The sequence below is a fragment of the Phascolarctos cinereus genome, unplaced genomic scaffold (genome assembly GCF_003287225.1).
Source record: "Phascolarctos cinereus isolate Bilbo 61053 unplaced genomic scaffold, phaCin_HiC Scaffold_5;HRSCAF=322, whole genome shotgun sequence".
Taxonomy (NCBI): domain Eukaryota; kingdom Metazoa; phylum Chordata; class Mammalia; order Diprotodontia; family Phascolarctidae; genus Phascolarctos; species Phascolarctos cinereus.
Window position 1 is genome coordinate 2,448,255 of NW_027555958.1, and position 18,219 is coordinate 2,466,473.

An 18,219-nucleotide genomic window follows, 5' to 3' on the forward strand; every position below is an offset into this window, starting at 1 on the left:
GCGCGCGCGCGCACACGTGTGTGTGTGTGTGTGTGTGTGTGTGTGTGTGTGTGTGTGTGTGTGGCTTCTCAAAATCCTGTTTTCTAAACACATAAAAAACAAGCTGGATCTGAAAAGAAATCAATTATATTGAAATTCAGTGATGCACATATTTTTAAAAACAAGCTCCAGTGTCCCCCAGTTGAAGACCCCCTGCTCCAGGGCCTGACACCCGAGGTAGTACTAAGCCTCTCTAGCATTGCCTGGTGGAATCACTGGAGAAGCAGGCTTGGGAGGAGACAGCAAGACTGCCTCCTTAGGTCCTAGGTCTAGGGGAAGTTCCCTGAATTGACGTTTCTCCCTATCCACAGTCACAAGTCCCATCCAAATAGCCTTTGGGTGTGGCCTGATTTCATGCAGGATCTTAAGGACCAAATCAGGACATCAGGACCTTTGGGTGTGGGGGTGGGGAGTAATTCCCACCCTGACTGAGCCAGTGGACAGCGATTCCACCAGCACATTCCCTGAGGCACGGCCTCCACATGCCAGGAGTAAGACAGCCTTCACATGCTCATAAAGAAATGTGCTTTTCTATATTGGACACACCTTCCTGCCTTCTGAACCAGGCTCATTTAGTCTCTGAAAGAGGCTTTCAGGTGAGGCTGTGAGTTTCCCAAGGAGCCCAACTGACAGTGTTAACCTGGAAGGCATTCTGACCCCACCCAGGCTTAGCAGGAAACCTGGATTTTGGGAACAGAGTCTTCTGAGGCCACCTTCAGCCAGGCACTCTGGACAGGCTCTTGGCTGAGGACAGAACTGATCACTATGTATGTGGGGGGGGGGGGACGACATTCCCTGGAGGGGGGCAACTTTGGGAGCCTTAGTTTTCTCCTGTATCTCCAGTGCCCTCATACTGTGCCTGACACATAGTAGGTACTTAATAAATGAGATCATTGAAAATGCTGCATGAGTGTAAAGGCTGGTGATGCTTACTAGTCATTATTCATATAGCATGAATTCACATTTCCTAATTTATAATATTCATATGGGCAGCTAGGTGGCACAATGGATACAGAGCCTGTCCTGAAGCCAGGAAAATCCAAGTTCAAACTGAGCCTCAGACATTTACTAGCTGTGTGAGCCTGGGCAAGTCACTGATCCCTGTTTGCCTCAGTTTCCTCATCTCTAAGTTGAGCTAAGGAAGAAAATGGCAAACCACTCCAATCTCTTTGCCAAGAAAACCCCCAATGGGAGTTGGACATGACCGAAACAATTGAAGAACAACAAGAAACACAGAGTTTGATCAGCAGAACCGCATAAATGTACAATATGTAGGAGCAAATGAGACAGTAGCTTAGTATTAAGCTCAGTAAAGATCCTGGCTACTTGGCTAGGAACTCACCATTCAATAAAAACTATTAGGAAAACTGGAAAGAAGCCTGGCAGAGACGAGGTCTAGACCAGATTACAACAGAACTGGGAAATATTTAACAAAATGCATAAAGATATATTGGCATGAGTGTCTTTTGATTCGTGTGTAAATTGGATTTAAATGAGGCAGAGTCGTACAAAGTTGTCAGCTTCACTCTCTTTTCCAGTCATCACGGTCCAGTGGCAGGACATAGTCAATTTCACTGGTGATGGCTCAAAGATGCAGTGGACGACCCTGGCGTCTTTGATGTCTGCCCAAGCTCTCACAGCCTCCACAGCGCCTGCTTCCCCTGCTTTCGTGGCCGTTGGAACAAACGTTCTTATTCTACCAGGGGAAGTCTTCACACCCCCTAGCTCACAGAAGGGTTTGAGGCCTGTTGGTTACCCTCAGTCTGGTTCAGCTCATCTGCCCACACGGTTTATTGGGGTATGGCTGCTGTGCATGCCACAGGTGAGAGCTGGATGGATCAGGTGGACATCAAAGGCAGAAAGGAGCCCTCACACCAGAGGTGCCCATCTTTCCTGAATACATTACATTTTAAAGCTGCCCATACATGCACTGCAGGGATCCTTAATGGCCCCCACTTCTATCTGAGCTTGGTGCCCTGGGTCTAGACCAACACCTCCCACTGTAACCTCAAGGCAAGTTCCAAATAGGAAAGTGATGGACATAAAAGTGGCACTAGAAACAAACTGGGGAAGAAAGGAAGCATTTACCTGCTAGATCTATTGATAGGGGAAGAGCTCAGGACCAAATCCTCTAGAGAGGATCAAAAAGAAAGTGGACAATTTGGATTACATAAAAAGAAAAAACTTTGGCAGAAACAAAACTAATTCAGCTAAAATTAGAAGGGAAGCAGGTAAGTGGGAAAAAAAATCTTCTGAACCAGGTTTGCAGCAAGTTCCTCTGATAAAGGTCCCATTTCTAAGACACAGTGAACTGGGTCAAATTTACCATAAGACTCATTCCCCAGCAGATAAACAGTCAAAGGCTTAGGCAGTTTTCAGAGGAAGAAACTGAAGCTATTAATAGCCAAGCCAGCTAGAAATGTAATAATGAGATAAATGCAAATGAAAACAGCTCCCACCTCTGACAGTTAGTACGCATGGGCCCTTGGGTACCTCCCTCCCTTCACTTCCCAGGCCTCAGATTCTTTCTCTGCAAAATGAGGGCGCTGGACTTTGTTAACTAAAGCATGACAACTCAAGAGGACAAGTCAGGAGCCCTTCTAGCTGTAGGCCTAGAAGCTGACGAGCCCCAGACCCAATAGTGTTTCCAAGTGCTAGACACCATAGAGACCAAGGGCCTAATTTTACAGATGAGGAAACTTAAGGCCCATAAAATGGACTCAATACTTTCATACATGGTACCGCCTCATGCTTACATTAAGCTTTGAGACAGTTCATTAGATTCTAAGCTACTTAAGGGCAGGGGCTTTCTTTTGCCTTTCTTTGTATCCCCAGTGCCTGGCACAGAAGAAACACTCAACAGAAGCTCATTGACTGACAAGCATTTTTTCCTCAGGAGCCTTGTGAGGCAGATGTTTTGTTGATTATTATTATTATTATTGTTATCTTCATTTTACCAAGGGGGAAACTGAGGACCAGAGAGGGGGAGTGACTTGCCTGTGATCACACAGGTTTGCAAGTTAACTAGCATCTTCTATGTGTCAGGCATCATGCCAAATTCTGAAAGCAGAAGCACAGCCTCTGACCTCAGGGAGCTGGGAAGGTTTAAGGATATTTAAAGGAGGGAAAGGAAGCCAAGCAGATGAGGCCAAGTCTCACAGGGATAAAAAGGCCAGTGCAAAGACACAGAGTTGAGAGATGGAGAGAAACTGAGTCACTGGATCATGGAGTCCACAGAGAGGAGTAAGGCATAAGGAGAATGGAAAGGTGATTGCCGGGATCCAGGCTCTCCTACCTCGGCAGGGCTTGAAAAGCTACAATGAATGTTTTAGATTGGCTTCAGGAGACAATAGGGTTAGGGTTCGAGCCACGGAGGTTTTCTGAGCAGGGGGTGGGTGGGGCCACCTGAGGGCTTGAGGAAAGCCACTTTAGCAGCAAGTAGGCATGAACTGAGTCAGGAAAACCAGTGAGAAGGTGGTGAGGCATTGAAAGTCACCAGGGCTAGAGGCAGAGGGAAGAAGTGGACTTAGCCTAAGATGGGAGGAAGATACAAAGCACATTTTAGCTACCAATGAGGTGTGTGGGGGCTGAGGATGATAGCTCCCTGAGAGCTCAAGGGCCTGCAGGGTCCTGCCCTGGAGATCAGGGAGAGGGGAAAGTTGGGGGAAGATAAGCAGATCTGTCTGAAACCCCTATGGTGACCTGGGGATCGTGGGTATAAAGATGCTAACTGAACCCACTGGAGATGCTGAGAGCCAAGCCAGGGAGAGCTGAGCAGGAAGTGCCCTTGGTCAGGTCCAAGGATGGGTGGGGAGGGGGAGGAGCCATGAATTTATACAAGAAACAAAACAGCTTCAATTATTTAAAAACATTATTCTGAGAAAGGGTCCATTGACTTAATTGGACTGCAGACCCCAGCCAGAGCCTTGTCAGTGGATAAAGATCCAGCAAAAGGGCCTGAGGAGAGGACGAACAGTGTCCTGGAGCCCTGGGGGACAGGATGGACAGTGTCCTGGTGCCCGAGGGGGGTGGGATGGACAGTGTCCTGGAGCCCTGGGGGACAGGATGGACCATGTCCTGGTGCCCGAGGGGGGTGGGATGGACAGTGTCCTGGAGCCCTGGAAGGCAGGATGGACAGTGTCCTGGAGCCCTGGGGACAGGATGGACAGTGTCCTGGTGCCCGGAGGGGGTGGGATGGACAGCGTCCTGGAGCCCTGGAAGGCAGGATGGACAGTGTCCTGGAGCCCTGGGGGGTGGGATGGACAGTGTCCTGGAGCCCTGAAGGGGGATGGACAGTGTCCTGGAGCCCTGAAGGGGGATGGACAGTGTCCTGGAGCCCTGGGGGGTGGGATGGACAGTGTCCTGGAGCCCTGAAGGGGGATGGACAGTGTCCTGGAGCCTGAAGGGGGATGGACAGTGTCCTGGAGCCCTGGGGGGGCGGGATGGACAGTGTCCTGGAGCCCTGGAAGGCAGGATGGACAGTGTCCTGGAGCCCTGGGGGACAGGATGGACAGTGTCCTGGAGCCCTGAAGGGGGATGGACAGTGTCCTGGAGCCCTGGGGGGCGGGATGGACAGTGTCCTGGAGCCCTGGGGGGCGGGATGGACAGTGTCCTGGAGCCCTGGAAGGCAGGATGGACAGTGTCCTGGAGCCCTGGGGGACAGGATGGACAGTGTCCTGGAGCCCTGAAGGGGATGGACAGTGTCCTGGAGCCCTGAAGGGGGATGGACAGTGTCCTGGAGCCCTGGAAGGCAGGATGGACAGTGTCCTGGAGCCCTGAAGGGGATGGACAGTGTCCTGGAGCCCTGAAGGGGGATGGACAGTGTCCTGGAGCCCTGAAGGGGGATGGACAGTGTCCTGGAGCCCTGAAGGGGGATGGACAGTGTCCTGGAGCCCTGGGGGACAGGATGGACAGTGTCCTGGTGCCCGAGGGGGGTGGGATGGACAGTGTCCTGGAGCCCTGGGGGGTGGGATGGACAGTGTCCTGGAGCCCTGGGGGGGCGGGATGGACAGTGTACTGGTGCCCGAGGGGGGTGGGATGGACAGTGTCCTGGAGCCCTGGAAGGCAGGATGGACAGTGTCCTGGAGCCCTGAAGGGGGATGGACAGTGTCCTGGAGCCTTGGGGGGGCGGGATGGACAGTGTCCATGGTTAAAGAAAGGTCTGAGAACAGGCTCTCAGAGTCTGTGCTGACCAAGCTGTCCTGGCAGTGGGGGGAGGGGGAGAGAGCCCCCTCCAAAGAGACGGAGAAGCTCCACTTATTGGGGGACAGAACAGGGGGTCGCCTCCTCCCCCTGACACTGGGGGGCATGGACACTCTGCACCTGCGGCCCCATACCAGCTGGCTCTGCCACTTTAAGCTGCGGCCTTGGCCCAGTCACTTAGCGCCCCCCACCTCAGTTTCCCCTTCTGTAAAAGGGGGAATAATTAGCCTTGGGACAGCCACATAGCCTGCCCTGGGCCTCAGTTTGCCCTTCTGCAACCTAAAAGGAGCAACGCGGAGGATTACCTTTGCTCCACCCCCTACCCCACCCCGTCTCGCCCCGCCCAGTCGCGAAGTTCCCGGGCTTCGGGCCCTTCTACTGCTTCCAGGCGCAGCCCGGAGGCCAGCGCCTCCGCCTCCGTCCTTTTCCCGCCTGCGCCTCTGATTGGACAACGCGTCAGAGGGGCGCGAGGCGGGCCCTTTGAAATTGGCCACACAGAGAGCACGGCTTGGTCGACGTCCGTAGCTCATTGGTCAATTCTTTTACATGGTGGGCGGGGCCTGGGCTGGCTCGCTTGCCTGTCACTCAGAGCTCTCCCCGGGCGGTTGGCTGGGTGGGGTCAGGCTTCCGGAAGAGCGACCCGCCTCGAGCCCGTGATTGGTAGGGCAGATGCGGACGCCGTTTGCTTGTTGGCCAGCGGAGACATCCATCCGCAAGAGGACGCCGAGGGGCGTGGGCGCGTTTGAGAGTGGAAGACACAGCGAGAGCTCAGAGGGCGCGGCGAAAGAAGGGGAGGGACCACGCCCCGCCCCCTCGCTCTCGTCAGTTGTGGGGGCGGGGCTCAGAGGGGGCGGGGCGGCTGTGTCAATACAGCGGCTGTTGCAGTGGCGGTGGAGGGTCGCGTCCGCCCCGGAGCCTGCGCGCGTCCTCGCCGGGCCATGGAGTGCGATGAGCGAGACGGGCGGCGGCGCAAGGTGGAGGCCGGCCGGGCAAAGGTAGGGCCGACTCCGACCTCCGCGTGGGACCCCCGCGCGCCAAGCTCGGGAGTGGGAGGCTGAGGGGGACCGGGGAGGGGAGGGAAACCTGCGGCTCCAGGAGAGCGGGGAGGCGCGGGCTGGGTCTGCGCCCGGTAGCTCGGCGGCCGCAGATCCCTGCCGGGGCCGCGCCTCCCGCGATATTGCCTGGAATCCTTCATCTCCTGGCCGCCGCCATCTTGAATCCGCCGCTCTTTCTTAGGCTCCGCCCCTACCTCCCAGCCAATTAGCATGGGGATGAGGCGGGGCCAAGCCCGGGAGGCCCGCGAGTCGCCCCGCCCTCTGGAGCCTGGGGCCTGACCATCGAGTCCGCACGCTAGAAGGGTCCCGGAAATGCAGAAGTCCGAGCCGGAAGCTCCGGCATGCATTTCCTGCTGGTCTTGGGGCGCGCCCTCCAGGCTCCGGGCGGGGCGCGGGGCGTGGGGCGGAGTTGAGAAGGAGGCGTGTGCCAGGAGGGCTCCAGAGCTGGAGCCCCGCCGCACCCCCAAGCTGGGAGTGACCCTCGGGGCCTTAGTGTTCTGGCTCCTTATTGTACAGATGGGGAAACTGAGACCAGCCTGGGGGGGGCCTTCCAGCCCAACTGATCTGGTGCCTTCCTTTAACAGAGGGAGAAACTGAGGCCCACCCAGAAAGACTTAGAACTTAGTGCAACCTTAAGATCCTGAAATGTCCAACGCCCCCATTGTACAGATGGAGAAACTGAGGCTGCCCATGGAGGGAAAGCAGGCGGGGATCCCCCAGGGAGGCCACTTCCCCACCCTGCCCAGACCCAGTCTTGTCTCCTAAGTATGTGTCCCTTCTCCGGACTCAGAGGGAGGGAGACTGAGGGTGTCAATGCTCAGAAGAAGGCCCCCCCCCCCGAGATGGGAGCCCCAGGAAGCGAGACCTGGACAGCTGCAGGGATCTTTAGGACCTTTGAGCTTCCAGGAAAACCTGCTTAGAGCCCAGTTTGGAATCTGTAGTGTCATTTGTGGTTGACCTCCATGGTTCTTAGTCTCCTCCTCTGCAATATGGGGCTGTCAAGCTCCGTCCCAGCCACGTCTGTGAACTAGTAGCCCCAGGACCCAAGGGGATGAGCAGCAGTGTGCCTGGGAAAGAGTCATCACTGTTTGAGCGCTCGAAGCGTTTGAGCAGTCACACGGTGAAGATGCCCAGTGGAGCAGGGCCTGGACAAGGAAGAAAGAATTGTGCTATTGTTCCTGCGGGGCAGGGGGTGGGAAGCCTCCTGGAGAAGATGCTGGCCCTATGCTGTGCTGCCTAGGGACATGTTGTCGATTGGCTGGAGCACCTTTCTCTGGCTTCTTCCAGTTATTACCTAATTGCTTAATCAACAGGGGAGAAACCTAATAGCACCTGGTACATCAAAACAACCTAATGTGTGTGCCCACCCACTGGTAGGGGAGCCCCGAACATTTGTGTGTCTGGAGTGTTTCTTGTCTTACTCTGTCACTGAGCAGTCGCAGGCACAAAAAAGAAGCGAGGTGATGAACTAATTCATCCTTCTCAAAGGTGTCTAGACTTGATACTGGGAGAAAAACACGCTCCATGAAATAAATGAAAATAGGCTATTGAAGGAAGACAGATGGTCAGTCCTTGGGAGTGGATGGAGACTCTAACAGAAATAGCCTATGTTTAAGTCCTGTCTGTAAAATTTCGTGTGATGAAATCAGTTACGAGTGTATACTTTCGTATCCGACAACCTAGAGCTGGCACTGTGGAACATTTTTTACCGAAGTGATCTTAGGTCTTGTGCCATTGAAATATTAGTGGAAAATTCTGGCTAAGTACAAGCAGTCTAGTTTAAAAGATTAATTGAATCTCAGCTCAGGGCACTAAGGAGAGATGGGTTCTGATGGGTGACATTATTTGGAGGTCCCTGGTGCTTTGTGAGCTGGGATAGTTCAGAAAAATAGAACATCTGATTCTTCAAAGGAAGAGAGGAAGTTGACCTTGCTTAATTAATTTTTCGCTATTTCTGTACCTGCATCTCAGAATCTGTGGCTAGGAAGTTTTACTGCAGATTTCTGATTTGGAGGGCAGTGGGGGCAAGTGAATGAAAGGGACAGATTTGCCTTTTGCTTCATTTCTGTGCCTTGGTGAAGTTAACTGCCACTTGATAACTTCCTGCCAGTGACCAAGGCTAGCAGGCTGCTGTCAGCTGTTACTTAATTTGTTTAATCCATTTGTATAAGGAAATTAGGGCCCCAATATTGGGGCCTCATTGTAGTTTCTATTAGAACCTGGCCAGCTACACCCTGCTGTGTCAATGGTGACGCCTTTGGTCTGGGGGGATGCCTGGCTTGGCTCCCTGGGGCAGAGCGAGCCTCAGGAGTGAGGGAGTGCCCATGGATTTTTATGGATAGTGCTATTAAGATCCTCCATGTCCTGTTCCACGGGTGTGTTCACTTTGTGGTCTTGCTATGTTTTTCTCACTTATCTCTGTCTGTACTATTTCTTGACCTTTTTATGTAGCTTGCTCAGTTCCAACAAAGAAAAACAAAAGGCGACAGTTCGAGTTCGAAGAAAAAGGCGTCGAAGAGGAAGAGCGCGGCTGTCCATGCGGCTGTCACGGAGAAGGAGGAGGAGCATGCGGTAGCGTCCCTGGACGGGGAGCTCCCTTCGGACCTGGAGCAGAGTGTGGAAAGCAGGGCGGGCAGTAGCTCCACGGAGGGGGGAGCTGGTGCCCTGGACGCCAAGGTGAAGCGGTGTGAGGAGGGTGGTGTGTGGCTCTTGGTTTCCTTTGCTTGCTGTTTACGTTATGTTGTGGTGGCAGTACCTGTCGTTTTAGCTCACTAACCTCCGTGTTTGGTCTGTTTTTGGCTGCCATAAGTGGGAGGATGGGTTTCTTGTTTCTAAAAGGTGAGTGACCAGTGTTCTCTTTGCCCTGATATTTCATACCTAGGTAACATGGTCATTTTGAGAAACTCTCTTAGGCCTTGTACTTGATTATTTTCATAAATGTTTGAGAGCATTAACTATCCCATTATGGCAGGGTTTTCCCCCTGATAGTTCCAATTGAGAACTCTTTAGAAACTTCACATTCCCCACTTGCCTCCCCTCTTCCATTTCCCTCTCATCTTATTGCTCTTCAAGTGGGGACCAAAGGCCAAGCATCCCATGGGGCTGCTGATGTAGACTCGGCTTCAGTGGCCTGACTTCTTCCTGGGGCATCACAGTAGAGGCTCTGCAGGAGGAGGAGAGGGAAGAGGAGATTTGTTCAAGATGCTAAGCAGAAGAGAGAAAAGGGAATGCGTGTCAGCCAGTTGTGTGGGAGATGTGGAGGGGATAACCACTGGGCTCAGCCTTGGCTCGTGGATTCCAAATTGCTTGTTGGGGAGCCCTGGGCTTGAGGTCAGAGAGGACACACTTTGTGTGATGGTGTCTCTGCATTCATGGAGCCCGAATGGGCAGCATGGGGCAGGTGTAAAGAGAAGCCTTAGAAATTCTGCTGTTTAAAAGTAGTAGGTGTCGGAAACTAGAGTGTGAGTTTTGAAGAGGCCAAAGAAAACTAAGCAAACATTTCGGTGCAGAACTATTGACGTTGGCATTCTGAAACGAAAATGGTCACTTGGCACTGCAGTCTTGCTGCCCTGTATTTGGATGACACCTAGCTTTTGTAATTTCAGCTACTTTGAACACTCGCTTCTTTCCTTTTATCTGTAGCATAGATGCTTAGTAAATATTTGTAGATGAAGTTTATTTCTAGAGAGGTTCTTTGAAACCAATATCCTTGACCCCTTATCCCTGATATATGACGATTTCCCATTATTCTCCTTCTTTGGGAACTTCAGGCCCCCAGGTTTGTGTCGGCAGTGGGAAAGCGCGGGTCCCGGAATGGCACTAAGCACCGTCACATTGCAGTGCCCCGTGCCCTGGCCCTCCACAGGAGCGCCACCAAAAGCCTGCTGCCGCCATTGTGAGGCAGGCGGGGGATGTCATTGACTCTTCTCTGCTCTCTCCTTAACCCTTTCTTTGTCTCTTAATTGCCAAGGCTGAGAGGGAGCTTGCCAGTTTGGGAACACAGAAGAAGCCAATTACTGAATTAGCTGGACAGGAACAAATATTTGAAGTAAGGATATTGGTTTTGTTTTCTAGATTTAGTGTGAGTGTATGTCTAAACAACTCTAGGAACATTGGGATTTGGGCAGTTGTGTGGAACGATGACTTTCCTGATGGGTTTTCTCCACTGTGCCTTTAGTTGTTTGGGTGCCTGGCTGGTTTTCTGCATTTGTGGGGCTGCAGAAACCAGGGAAGGGCAGGCAACCCCCTGGGATTAGTGGCGCCACCTGCTGGCATCTTCCCAAGTTCTGCCCTGTGTGGCGCCTCCCAGCCTGGGGCCATGGCGGGAAGGGGGATGGAGGGAGAGAGGAACAGAGCAAGGGGCCTTTGAAACATTTCTTGGTTTTGGATTGAAAGTTGAACTTTACTATTGAGGGTATAGTAGAAGACATTCTAAACATATGTTGGGCTACTTTTTAGAATTGCTTGAAGATGTCCGAAATAACTTGAACTACTGAATCAGTGTGATTTATGTTGGTCCTGAAAGTTTTCTTAGATTTCATGCTCAGAAGCTGTTGAAGAATTGCAGTGGCTTACTTCTAGGCCTTGTAAGTAATGAATGGAAGGTCCCATGTCGGCTACCTTCTGGGAGCACCTCATATAAAGTTGCCACCATATGTCATCATTTCCCCAGTTATTTCTGCTGAATTGTTTCTACAACCGTCCTTGCTTCCCACTCTTGGGCTCTTAGGTCTCAACAGCAGTGAGGCTGCTCGGCCTGGAAGCCTGCTAGGCACACTGCACCGGATGCTAGATGAGATTTGAGAGGGTTGCAGCGTGTGCACAGTGGTGGTGTCCTTCTCTGCACAGGACAGCAGGTCGTCCTTAGCCACAGATCGCAGGGAGTGTGAAGTGCCGAGGGCTCAGGGCAAGATTAAGATGCTGGAAGAGAAACTCGCAGGCAAGCAGGAGGCTGTTGACCTGCTGAGTCAGCAGGTGGGTGAGCGCTCTGAGGCTGCTCAGCTGCAGCAGGTAGGAGCCTGTCAGGCTCCTGGGAGGGCTGGGGGGAAGGAGGGGGACGGCGAGGAGGAGGACAACGATGACCTTCCCCGGACTCTGGGAGAGGTTTAGAGGAGGAGGGTCCGTGATCTGGGGGGAAGGTGGGAGCTCTGTGAGCTGGGGGGAAGAGGGCTGTTTGCAGTGGCCTTTATATTGGTTTGGGGATAAATTTCTTTTAAGTGACAGGCTGGTGAGCTCCTTTAGGGCAGGACTGGCTTGCTTTTGTATTTGCATCCCCAGTGCTTAGCGTGGTGTGAGAAACTCAAGGAAGTGCTTAGTAAACACTTTGCAGTTGTTCATTCCTAGTTACATTTGGCACCATCATCAGCCATTGAAATGAACTTGCTTCTGAGCATGTAACAGCTGCTGACCAGTGATGGACCAGAAGCAGAGTAGGATGGGCAGACACTCAGTGTAACCGGGTACTTCTTACAGTTTTCCCTCCTTGGAGAGGCCGCCGGAAGGCAGGCAGTGTGGGCCGGTTGGGATACTCACTTGGGATTCTCACTTTGTGTTTATGTGTTTGATCTTCCCTGCTGGCTCCTGGAGGACCAAGAATGTGCTCTGTTTTGGGGCTTGTTTTCCCCGTGTATGTGCCCAGCTGGGCCCTGGACTAAGTCCCATGTCTTTTGCCTCAGGGCCGGGTTGGCCACAGAGTGAATAGCTCAGGCGCAGAAACTTGGGGAGACTGAATGTCTCTGGAAGCTTAGGGAGGGTGGTCCTCATGAGGGAGGAAGTTGGAATCCCTATCACCACTCCACTCTGGCAGTCTGCTCGTCTTCCTCTGGACACTCTCCAGCTTATCAGGGTCCATCTTAGACCCTGAGGCCCAGAACTGTGTGCATCACTCCAGCACACCACTCCAGGGTGGATGAGGGTCCGGGTCAATGAAATGATCATTTCCTTCTTCCCGGAAGCTCACCCTCCCGTAATGGCTCCTGCCAGCTCATTGAGCCTGTAGTCTGCTGATATGTCCTATTCTTGTCTCCTCCAGGTTGATTTTTTTCTGTCTGATTGCAAGCCTCTCCAGGTGGGTCTAGTGACGTTTGTATTAGACTCCGTCCAGTGCTTAAGGCTGCCGAGGGTCCTGTGGATCCTGATGCTGTCAGCCATCTGTGGGCAAGCGCTATTTCTCAGTTTGGTGTCGTCCTGCTCTAGGCCTTTATCCAGGGTCAGGCACAGATCCCTGGGCCACCACCCTGGAGTCGTGCCCAGCTGACCCTACTCTCCTAGCCCATTCTTAGTCCCCTGATGGTCAGGTTGTCTAGCCCAGCCCCATGAATGTAGAGGTTGCTGAGGTCGATGAGGTGGTGGGATGGAGAATCTATCTTAGTTGTTCAGTCACCAAGACCCTGTTAAGCACCTACAATGTGCCAGGCACTGTGCTAGGAAAGAAAACGAGTTCTGCTCTGCAGGAGAGCACAGAGTGGGTAGAGAGATACCGGGTATGCGAAGGTAGGCTGGCGGGGAGCGTGTGAGCAGCGGGGGTGTGGCTCGTGGTTAGTAGGATCTGAGGGGAGTACCTTCAAGGCTTGCGGGAGGGTGGGGAGCATCAGGAGGGCCATTGCTGCGGGATCATGGTGTTCTTAGACAGGAGAGTGCGGAGTCTGGAATGGGAGGGAGGCAGCTGGCTAGGCCTAGCTTTAAATGCCAAACAGAACCTCCTAGTTGGTCCCAGAGGCGATAGGAGTCAGACCTGCCTTTTAGAAAAATCAGCTGACTGGGGACAGGTGGGAGGTGACGAGGGCTGAGAAAAGTGGGATGGGGAGGGCAGATGGTTTACTGAGTGTGGTGGGGTGACTGTGAGGGTGACAGGGGAGTGGAGGATGATTCCCAGCTGGTGGACCTGCGGGTCCAGGAAGATGGTGGTGCCCTCAACCACCACATGGATGTTGGGGGGGAAGATAACAAGTTCAGTATTTCTCAGGAATAGGTCATCCTTTCCTTGGTCAGAAACAAGGAATTGGATCCAGGGGCCGAAATCCCAGGCTGGAATCTCTGAACTTCATACGGAGCCCAAGATCTCTTTGTGGGCCCTGGCAGATGATCAGATTACAGCTTGAAATCTGGGAAGGACCCAGATAAGCAGCCCCCTCTTCGGCCTGCTCTAGTTGGCCTCCCCTTCCCCGCCACACAGGCCTCCAGGAAAAGGAGCTCCGTGGCGTCTGGAGACCGTTGGCTCGTGCTTCCAGGGATGTTGTCTTTCAATGTTCCTTTCTGTCCTTGGTATGTGCTAGCCTCCAGCCTCTACATGTGCAGACCCCCGCCTCTTGTGGTTAGAGGACAGTCCTTAACTCCAGGGCTGTGGCTAAGGCCTGCACAGTTTGACAAGAGAACCAGATGGGGTGGTCATCGCCACCTCTGCGGGGAGAGCCTGGGAGATGGTCACTGTTGGCATGGCTGAGAAGCCGGGCTCTCTCCTGGGCTGCTCAGAGCTTGGAAGAGACACTCAGGGAATTGGGCAGATTGATGTACTCCACTGTGACTCGAGGGAGCAGCGTGCTGGGTCAGGGGGGCAATCCAGGCTCACAGCAAGCACACGAGTTGGGCCATGGGAGAAGAGAGGGATAAAGGCTGCCTGGGTCCCAGGGACACACAGAGAGGGAGGGCTGAGAGAGGCTAGCGCACAGCGCAGAATTGTTCTGTTGGTGTAGTTGGCTGGTCCAAACTCCGGATTGGACAGTTGGGAAAACTGAGGCCTGAGGGGGGGAAGTGACGAATGGCCAAAGGGCACACAAGGATCAGGTAATTCATCTCTTGGGCCTCTGCTTCCTCTTCTCTGAAATGCTGTCTGCTCCTCAAGGAGGTGAGGCCAAGTAGGGGAGACCAAACCACCAGCTCAGAAAGTGTGCCCTGGGGTAGAGCTTGGTGGGCAAAGAAGATGAGATATCCCCCAGGGACATTTCTGGTGTTGAAATGCCTTTAGAGTTCATGTAAATTTTGGTGAAACCTTTGATGTGTTTGGTTTACAGTTAAAATTAATTGTGTGTGTGCGTGTGTGTGTACATGTCGTTTGTGTACATGTTTGTGCACACACATAGAGCAGGCTGGCGTCAGGCTCAGCCAGATTACATAGCCCACCAGAAAGTCTTGGAGTGGAAGAAGGCTGTCCTTGTAGATTGTGGCCGCACAGGGCTGAGTGAGGGCCGTGTGGCATAGGCCTGGGTGGCCGCGAAGGATGGGGCTCAGAGTCCTTGTGTCCATGCAGGTGGGCCCCGGAGCCTTCCATGGGGCTTCCTGCCCATGCACAGCAGGCAGGACTTTGTATCGGATCCTTGGAGCCTGAGTGCCTTTGGCCTTCAGGTTGCAGAATGCTCTGTGTACTGTACTAAGTGGGCTTTTTAAAAGCCCTGAATGAGCTTTATGTTATATATTGGCCCCCTGGTAGGAATTAGAGATGGCAGTCCAGGAAAGAGACAAAATCATCGTCCAGCTGACCAGTACCCTTCAGCAGGAGAGGCAGAATCACGCCCATGATCAGCAGGAAGCGCTACTCCTGGCCAGTCAGATGCATGATTTGCAACATCAGTTACAAGAGGTAATTTGCTCATGAGCTACGTTGAAGTCATTCCATGCTATGGAAGAACATTTTAGATTTTTAAGAAAATCTTGAGCTCAGTTGCTGTTTTGTAGAGTTAGGCCCTTTTTCTTTTGAAAAAGTTTGGTTTGGAGGCTACAGGTGTGGACGCTTCCTCCAGTTACTAGTGTGGGCCAGCGCTTGGTGACTTCCATTCCTCACTTCCTGGGGCACTGAGACCTGGAGGCCTTCCCCAGCCCAGAGGGGGCAGGTTCTCCGGCTCTGAAGCTAGCTCTCCCTTCATGGCGCCATGCTGGGCAAAGGTCAAGCCGCCACGGCGGCCCTGACCATGCTCATCATATCCAGTGTTTCTGCTGCCCTGCAAGACTTGCAATCTGTCATCTCAGCAATGCTGTGAGGGAGGGGCTCAAGCTACCTCTGTTTTACTGGGCAATTCTCTTCAGTCACTTTGGCCTAATCTTTTCTAGGGGTGGCTCTGTTCCCCTCATCCCTGGGTCCCCTCCTTTTGTCTGTGTTCCTTTTGCCTTTGGCGTTTTGCTTAGTACTTCCTTTTTCTGTGCTGCTTTTATTGTATGAATTCTCCCCTTTTCTCCCTTTTAGTAACTCAGACCCTAATTCCCCCTTCCTCTCCTCTCTTCAACCACTCCTGTTCATTAAGTTTTGTTTTTTCTTTTGTAATGTATCTTTTATTTATTTTGATAAGTATTTCCAAATTATGTGTAAAATTTTTTTTAATCTTCATTTTAAAAAATTTTAAATTCCAAATTCTCTCCCTCTCACCCCTTCTTCACTCCTTGAGATGGCAAGCAATATGATATCAATTATCTGTGTTCCGTATCAGCCATGTTGTAGAAGAAAACACAAACAAAAAACCAAGAAATGTAAAGAAAGTAGAAAAGGTCTTCTTCAGTCTGCACTCAGAGTTCTTCAGTTCCTTCTCTGCAGTTGGATAGATAGCATTCTTCATCATGGGTCCTTTGGAAATGTCTTAGCTCCTTGTCTTGATCAGAGTAGCTGAATTTTTCACAGTTGATCATCGTGACAATATTGTGGTGACTATGTACAATATTCTCCTAGCTCTGATCAGTTTGTTTTGGGTCAGTTCATGTGACTCTTTCAGGTTTTTCTGAAGTCATCCTCCTTGTCATTTCTTACAGCACAATAATATTCCATTACATTCATATGCCATAGCTTGTTCAGTCATTCCTCAGTGGATGGGCATCCCCTCATTTTCCAATTCTTAGCTTCCACAAAAAAAGTTGCTATAAACATTTTTGTACGTCTGGGTCCTTTCCCCTTTTCTTTGATCTCTTTGGGACACAAACCTAGCAGTGGTATTGCTGGATCAAAGGGTATGCCCAGTTTTATAGCCCTTTAGACACTGTTCCAGAATGCTTTTCACAGTGGTTGGATCTGTTCACTGCTCCACCAACAATTTTTCAGTGTCCCAGTTTTCCCACTCCACCTCCAACATTTTCCTTTTCTGTCATGTTAGCCAATCATGGCTAACATGGTGTGGGATGGTACCTCAGAGCTGTTTTAATTTGCATTCTGTTCATTAAATTAAATTAAATTAAAGTTTTTAAAATTTCATTTTTGGCCCCCTTTTCCAAAGAGGATTTCTTTGACTCTCTTCATCGTCTCTTTCTGTCTACTCTAGACTCTCATTCTCTAACTCATGCCCCCTGTAATCAGTCTTTCCATTCTCTATATTCCTTGTGAAATCAGCACTTTCAAGGTGTCCATCGTGGCCCCTTCCCTCCAGGTCGTTTCTGCCGTTGCCTTGTAGGGCTTGCCTGTCACACAAGACCAGTTCTTGCAGGTGTCGGAGAGGACACTGCATCGTAGTAGAACCCATCCTCCACCGGTGATCGGTACCTTCTCCTGTTACCGTTTTCCCTTATTTGCCTCAAAGATCTTCTCCCTCGGTCCATGCTTTCCTGTTCCCCAGGTGCCAGTTGTCTCCAGGAGTTCCAGCTCCTGCCCCCTACTCTTCCCTCCCCCAAGATAGGACAAGTGGTCTTTTCCAGCCCCAAATCCCACAGACCACACCGTTGATTCGCTCTTCCTGCGTCTCTGTGGTGTTCGAGAAGTAAATCATCCACTCGCTTCTGGTTTTCTTTCTAAGAATGTTTCAAGTACCTCTTTGTTATTGAATGTTCATCTCTTTGTCATCTATAGTAAAGCTCCCCCAGGTCTGCATCCTGAGCTCCACGGCTCTTCAGAACATGGTCTGCTCTTTGTGCATTTTCTGGCAGATGCGTAAGAGTTATTCAGGTGTCCTCTCCTTTGTACTCAAAGGGCTTTCTCCTGATGATTGGCAGGACTCGTTGTTTCTGAATTGAAGCCCAAGCCCCAAGCTGAGAATGCTGGAGGAGCAGAAGGGGGCGGGGGGCAGAGGGTGAAGTGTACAGAACAGACACTGAATCTGGACAGAACGAACACCTTGAGGCTGCCAAGGGACGCTGGGGGTGGGAAGTCCCGGCCTCAGACACTTCTGCCTCAGTTTCCTCTTCTGTAAAATGGGAGCAATACTAGCATCTACTGCCTAGGGTCATTGTGAAGATCAAGTGAGATGATGTATGTGAAAGCCCTTTGTCAGCCTGAAAGTCCTGTAGCAACACCGGTGGTTGTTACTAGTTATTGGTGGGCTGGCTGTGCGTTGGGGGTATTCAAGCCGGGGTGGGATGGCCATGTGTTGGTTGGGTGTCAAATACCCAGCACAGACTGGACAGGATGGTCGTAGAGGCCTTTCTCATGCTCTCTTGTGTGATTCTCAGAGCAGGAAGTACCTGAGGGATCCCAGAGGGATCTTTCAGAGGGGAGGAGCCTGTCCCCAGGGGTGTCCCTGCTGTGACTGACTTCTCTGTAAGGGAGGCTGGAGGCATTCTAGAACCTGGGAGGACAGGGCAGGAAGCTGCGTACTGTGTATGTGCAGGGAGACTGGGAGCAAAGCGAGCCAGGTGCCAGGCTGTGGGCCTCATCCCGGGGAAGGAAGCGGGCGCTCTTTTTGCCTTTACAGGTATGCATGTTATCAGTCTGCCTCATGGGCAGCGCTCCGTGTTCTGGGCTGCTGGAGAGTCTGTGAGGAGCTCTTGGGGGAAAGGGGAAGAGGGAAGGGAGGTGCACCAGCAGCTTCCACCTTGGCCTGGGAGCTCACAGGCCAATCCCTTGGTGTTTAGAATAGCGAGCTTCTGAAGAGCAAGATGCCAGCCAAAGGAAGGTCATCTCGGCCCCGGCCCCCAGCGGCATCCCCTCTGCAGTCCCCACCAGAGCCACACACCCCTATGCAGGTACTGTACCGAAGGGCCCAGGGTTGGGAAGTGCTGGAGGCCCTCCCCCAGAGGA

At 52.1% G+C, this 18,219-nt stretch overlaps 1 protein-coding gene across 1 annotated transcript in view; it reads left to right on the forward strand.

The window, feature by feature from the left end:
* Positions 1-5,952: 5,952 nt before the first annotated feature.
* PCNT (pericentrin) overlaps positions 5,953-18,219 on the forward strand; it is a 114,383-nt gene continuing 102,116 nt past the window's right edge. The window contains 4 exon segments of the mRNA XM_078154594.1: positions 5,953-6,236; positions 8,748-8,972; positions 14,722-14,871; positions 18,054-18,164. Of these exon segments, the coding sequence (XP_078010720.1) occupies positions 6,180-6,236; positions 8,748-8,972; positions 14,722-14,871; positions 18,054-18,164 (543 nt within the window). The 5' untranslated portion in view covers positions 5,953-6,179.